General features: G+C 40.8%; 1 protein-coding gene across 1 annotated transcript in view; it reads left to right on the plus strand.

Moving 5' to 3' along the window:
- Window positions 1-6,357, plus strand: part of LOC121812747 (tetratricopeptide repeat protein 27-like) — a 37,573-nt gene extending 31,216 nt beyond the window's left edge. Inside the window, exons 2-3 of the mRNA XM_042215632.1 lie at window positions 2,110-2,233; window positions 5,899-6,357. Of these exons, the coding sequence (XP_042071566.1) occupies window positions 2,110-2,233; window positions 5,899-6,084 (310 nt within the window). The 3' untranslated portion in view covers window positions 6,085-6,357. The remainder of the gene's footprint in view (window positions 1-2,109; window positions 2,234-5,898) is intronic.
- Window positions 6,358-6,363: the final 6 nt, after the last annotated feature.

The raw sequence follows: 6,363 nt of genomic DNA on the forward strand, positions 1-6,363 counted from the left end.
GCTTGAAGACGTTTCACCTCTCATCCGAGAAGCTTCTTCAGTTCTAAGGTCAAATGGTGGAGAGTCCCAGATATAAACCTAGTGGGAGTTTCCCCCCACAGAGGGACAAAAGGACCCCCTGATGATCCTCTAATCGCCTGAGCCAAGGTGTGAAACTGGGTGTGGGTCCCAATCAGCCAGAGTTTCGGGTGAGCTCATTGTGAAACCTGGCCCCACCTTATCATGTGATTTCCTGAGGTCAGATGGCCCAGGATGTGAGTGGGCGTTAAGGCGTCTGGGAAGGGATCTCAAAACTGGATTATAGATGGCAGAGAGTTGGTGTCGTAAACCCCGCCCTCTGTTCAAAGATGGTCGCTCACAGTGGACATAGATGCTTCTTAAACCATCTGTTCTCTGTCTCAAAAGTCAACTTGCATCCTGAAGATGACCTTGATGACTGAGAACCTTCACAGACATATTGCCGTACATTTTGGGAGGAACACCCTTCAACTGGTGCGGGAGTATGAAAGGGAATCAAGGAAACTAGCGGATTATAGGAACCATCTCCGTTTCAACCTAAGATGTAGACAAAGCAGAGTTGTTCCTAAGAGCCTGCGCCTTGGATCCACTGTCAGGGGATACAGACAGACTTCTGGAAATGTACAACCCCACATCCGGTCTCAAACCAGGAAGTTAGCATTGTCTCGTGCACATAGTCAATTATCCAGGTAAGGAAATCGCAGATTGTGTTGATCTGGACGTTGATAAACATTTCGTCACTCACCCAAGTGACTTCTTGGATTCCATGTGAAATCCACACACCACATGGCTGGATTTTATTTCACTGGGAATAGTATGACTTATGTGAATCTCAGACTTTTCTAAACTCTATGGCTATGCCAACCAAAATAATAATTAGATAATTCAATTATTTGCATTTATAAATATCAGTATTTGCAAAAACTACTGTAAATTACTACTGTGGGGCTTTTAAAGACCTTTCCCATTTAATCTGGCTGATATGGTTCATGCTAAATTAGATGGAGAATTTAAGGGGAGTTGCACAACAGTAGTGAGCCAAGCTCCCTTCAGTCATTCATTTCTACATGAATCACTTAACAGCAAATATACTGTGCTGGTAATATGTGTTTAGCATATATCTGGTCTGGGTGGCTTTTGTTTGGGCTGCACTAAAAATAAATTAAGATGATGCATGTTAACTTCAGTTATTTTTTACATTTGCTGTAAATTCAGCAAAGTACAAAAACTGAGTTTTGTTCATAAAGACAAACACTATCACCTGTTTTTACAGGTGAGCCTTTTGTGGCTGTTACCTAATCTTCCTACATCCGAGTATACTCATGTCAAGAGCTAGACTTTCAGGGCACAGTCGCACTAGGCACAGCTACTTTAAACCACATATTAACACTTTCCTATTTTGACAAAGTAATTAAGTTGTGGTTCTTCTATTTTTAATGCTAATATTAAAAAGCCTGCCCTTTCCTTGTAAGCAATGGGTACCAGGGAAAGTCTGTTTCTATTACCTTGCAGTATTAATGTGTCAATCAAGCCTGAGGACCAACATGGCAGCTTAGAGCTTGAAGAGTCAACGAGTATCTCTGTTGTTACTTTTGTAAACTTCTAAAAAAAGTGAGTTTTCTGAATTGAGGACACCAAGATGTCCATGGTGGCCCAGAGATGGACAGTGTACATCATTGTTTCTTTCTCTCCATTCACCCCCAATATTCCTTTTGGCATGAAATATTAATTCTTTAATAAGTTCAGGTTAACATCTCTCACTTCTCATTCTCAGGGCAGAACTGTACGTGAGTAAATGTTGAATCCAGCTCTCGTTCCTTCTCGTCCTCCTTCACCCCTCATAATTTTTTGTCTCTTCCATCACCCTCCATCATTTTCTCATCCTAATTGAAATGCAGCAAAACATGTCGATGGTTGTCCCTTCCATTGCCAGAGTTACTGGCTGTAGTCTGTTTTTTTTCCTAAAGACCTGAGTGAGCATCTCTCAAAAAAGTTCACTTGTTTTTCTCACTTCTGAAAAGTATTGTTGAAAAATCTCTGCAATATTTCTGTGCAGTAAATCTGCTGTGTGTCTTGTCCCTCTGGCTGCAGGGAGTTGGCAGTTTTGGCCTTGGCTGTCTCATGTCTCCACATGTTTGCCCAGAGTAACTGGACCGGTCCTCCGGTCTCCTTCGATATCTGTGATCTGCTGACCCCAGCCCTGTTGTCATCTCAGGTATGATTTCTTCCTTCTCCTTCATCATCCTGTCCGTTCTGCAGTGATTTATAGGCTGGCGAAAATTTGAACCGACCTTTGTCAAGGTTTTGTTGATATTTTTTTTTCCATGGGCTTATCAGTAAATGTCAACATATATTGGAATTAAGTCAGTTAGCTTAGAAGTTAAACGGTGAAACTGTAATAGAGGAAACTTGAATAGTCTTTTGGGAGAAGCAAAGGAGCTGAGTGTCAGCTAAACTGAAACAGATATGTGTGATTTTCTTCATGTTTGGGGATGCAGGTTGTTTGAGGTTGATTGACCTTGCTGATTGTATAAAGGTTATTGCATTATTGAATTTCAAAGCAGAATTTACACAGCAAAATCTCTGAAATGAAAAAAAAATGCTTTGGAGACAAAGTAAAGATGTGTAAATTTCAAGTCTGCCATACAGCATCACTCTGCTGTTTAACAGAAATCCTAAAGAACCAAATCAACTTAAGATTTGTGCTTTTGTATCCGGTTGTTCAGTCTGACGTCACTAGCCGTGTCTGGGCCTAAACTCCGCTGCAGGTCCATATATCAAACGATCACTATGGCATTACTGAGAGTTAAAAACTGTCTAAAGTCTTTCATCTTTAATAAAATGATCAGCGTTCTGCTCTACCAGGTGTAACAATTGAGTTTAACATCCAGGCATCCATGAAAACGGAATTTATGACATTTAACGGAGTTAGAAGTTAGCAGGGAGTTAGCTCGCTAGCTTCTATCTAAATACAATATAGCATGTCCTGACTGCGGGGTTTTGGAAACAAATTAAAACGTACAGCTCTGTTATCACTTCCAGCATAAATGAAGACAGAAAACTAAACAGCAGTGACGTTTGTAGGGTTACTGAAGTTGGCTAGCTGGTATATAATGATGTGCTACGTGACCGCTAGCGACACAGCTATGTTAGCATAATATAAACAAGCTAACTTTTTTTCCACTCGATAAAAGTTAACGTGAGTGTTCTCGGTGGTCAGGAACAAATGTAATCGCATGGCAGGATGCTGTAAAAGGACCAAACTTCAGCCAGGAGAACAACTGAGATAATCCATCCACAATACGAGGTTAGTCATTCATATACTGCTGCATGGGCTGGGCTGTAGTTACATCCTAAGGTTTTAAAAACTGAGCTTAAATAAATGATTAGCGGTAATAAAAGCCGAGGGAGGTCAACAGTGATCACTGACTGTTTTAGGAGCTTTTTGAGATCAAATAGAAGAAAATACAAAACATTAAACATGTTAACAACACAAAAGCCATATTAAACGCAGACTACTTTAGACCCGGAAGTAGGATTCGTCGCGTCATCACTGAACAACCGGATTGCGAACATACACTACACGAACCATCACACACACACACACAAACACACCAACACACACACAGCACACACACACACGCACACACCACACAAAATCTATTGGATTCAGGTGTTCCAGTTGCTTCTACAGGTGTAAAAAATCAAGTACCTGGGCCTGCAGACTGCTTCAGCAAACATTTGTGAAAGAATGGCACTTTCAGGATCTGAGTGAATTCCACTGGTAATGTGATAGGATGCTAAACTAACTGTTTAGCATCTGTTTAATCTGTTTATCCGGTCAGCTTTGAGCAGTGGAAGAGCTATAATACTGCTAAGCATTTGGAAACGAAAACAACTTGGCCACAAAGTGGTAGGCCATGTAAAATCACAGAGCAGGGTCAGCAAACACTAAGGTGTATAATGTGCTGATGTCAGTCACTACAGGCCTTCATGTGGCCTTCAGATTAGCAGTGTAAAGAGCTTCATGAAAGAGCTTCCATGGCCGAGCAGCTGCGTCCAAGCCTTACATCACCTAGGCAGGTGGAGTGGTGTAATGCATGCCACCACTGGACTCTTCTTTGTCTGGCAATCTGATGGACGAGTCTGAGTTTGCCAGTTGCCAGAAGGAAAGTACTTGTGTGACTTCACTGTCCAAGTGTAAGGATTATAGGCTTGATTTTCAGGAGCTGAGCTCAGTCCTTCGGTTCCAGTGACAGGAACTGGAACTTAATGCTTCAACATACCAAGACATTTCAGACAATTTCATGTTTGTAAATTTGTGGGAACAGTTTGGTGGATGGCACCTTTGTGCTCCAACGTTACCAGTGCACAAAGCTAGGTCCATAAAGACCTGATAGAGTCAGGATTTCGATTTGGGATGAATTGGAGCAGAAGCTGCGATCCAGGCCTTCTCGTTCATTTCCTGACCTTACATGTGCTTCTGGAAGAATGATCAAAAATTCCCATAAACGCACTCCCACACTTGCCAGAAAAGCTATAGCTGTTATAGCTGCAAAGAATGGGCTGAGATCATATTAAACTCTATCGAATAAGAATGCGATGTCACTCGAGTTCATATTGAAGTGAATACTTTTAGCAATATAGTGTAATTATGAGAGCAGACTTTTAATTGACTAAGTTATTATTTGAAGAAGTAAGGTACTTTAAATTACAATCTAAATAACATCCCAATTCCTACTGATTGGTAAGTTTGCATATTATAAAATATATCAAGGGATCACAGTCTTGTCAAAGGGGTCAAAGCTTCATTTTAAGTTGGTGTATAAAGTGACCTGAATCGAGCAGAGCCAGACGGAGCTCTGTGGACTAGAGCTCAGTACTGAAGCATCTCTGGAGTCCTAATTACTTGGGTTTAGGAGATTGCTTCCCCCTGGCACTGCGATACTGTGAGCACAATAGAGCATTTCACCCTGCCATAACACCAGAAGAGAGGACCAATCCTTTTATCAAAGTAATTTCTTTGGTGTCAGTGATTTATCTCTGCTGTCACATGAAGGAGGCTGCAGTATGAAGCAGGTCACCCATACATGTGTGGCAGCATGTGTGAAAGGGAGGACAAACATGGCAGAGCCATAATCGTGTGGAATTAATTCTGATAAAAAAAATTAAAAAAAGTTAAATGCACTTCTGAGTCCGATTAATGTAGATGATCTTTTTCAAGATGAATTGTGACAACAAACAAACAAACAAACTAGGGAGAAGGGTTAAAAAAAAAAACATCTAAAAATCCGTTTTAGTCATGGGCTGCTAGGACACTTGAATAGAACAACTCTTAATGTGATGGTAATAAACACACTGTTTTCCTACAAGTTTGAGTGCCTGCTGTGAAATGAGTTTTTCTTGCACTGTTGTTGTGAAGGGGAGCCTGGATTTCATCTCTCATTCATGTTAGTGAGACGAGAGAGTGTGACGGAGAGGATGACACCATGAATTTAAGTAACTGAAATGACTCTGCATGTATGCTTGGCACAATCACCTGAGAAGAGAACATGCTGTAAAACTGGGAAACTTCAGTAAAAGCTGACTCGGATCTAGCTAAACAATTGTCATTCAGTGGGTGGACAGCTGTATTGCATGACGAACGACTTTGACAAAACATGTTGAAATGCCATCTAACTTAGTGTTTGTAGTGTAATAGGCAGGTCCTTTTTGTGCCTTAATGTGCCTTTAGGCTTCTAATCAACAAAAAGTTGATTTGCAGAGCTAGGCTGAAGCAGCAGCGGCGACTCAGCAATAAAGAAAGCAGTCCTAATGTCAGACCTTCATTTTTGTCAGCCATTTGTCAGTGTGAGTACTTAATCCTAATTTCCTGACTAGGAGCCTCAGATGCTGGTTGATGCCATCCACTCCAGCCTGCTCCTGGATGGGGAATCGGTGTATAGCCAGGTGGCCAACCCCTTTCTCCTACTGTTGGCCAGGGTAATTGTCACCAAATGCTTCCCCAAGATGGATAGGCTTCAGGTAAGTCAGTCTTTCTGTTACAATGATCGTAGAATTATCTGAACTTATGTATTCATTATAAATATATGCATTATAATAATAATTTTCATTGATGTTTACTTGTGGCCTGCAGAATCTATTTAAATCAATTTTACAAGTCATTGTGTTGTTTCCATACATAACGAATCCATCCAAAAATATATGCTATGCACTGATGACACAATCTACACCAGAGATGAAAACTGGAGACCAACTCACATCTACTTCATAACTTTTACGGTCACTACCTCAATAGGATGTGTGTTTGTAATTGTTAAGTCTAATTGTTGAATGTTGTCATTG

Source organism: Haplochromis burtoni, unplaced genomic scaffold (genome assembly GCF_018398535.1).
Source record: "Haplochromis burtoni strain Fernald_Lab_line unplaced genomic scaffold, NCSU_Asbu1 Contig_778, whole genome shotgun sequence".
Lineage (NCBI taxonomy): Eukaryota > Metazoa > Chordata > Actinopteri > Cichliformes > Cichlidae > Haplochromis > Haplochromis burtoni.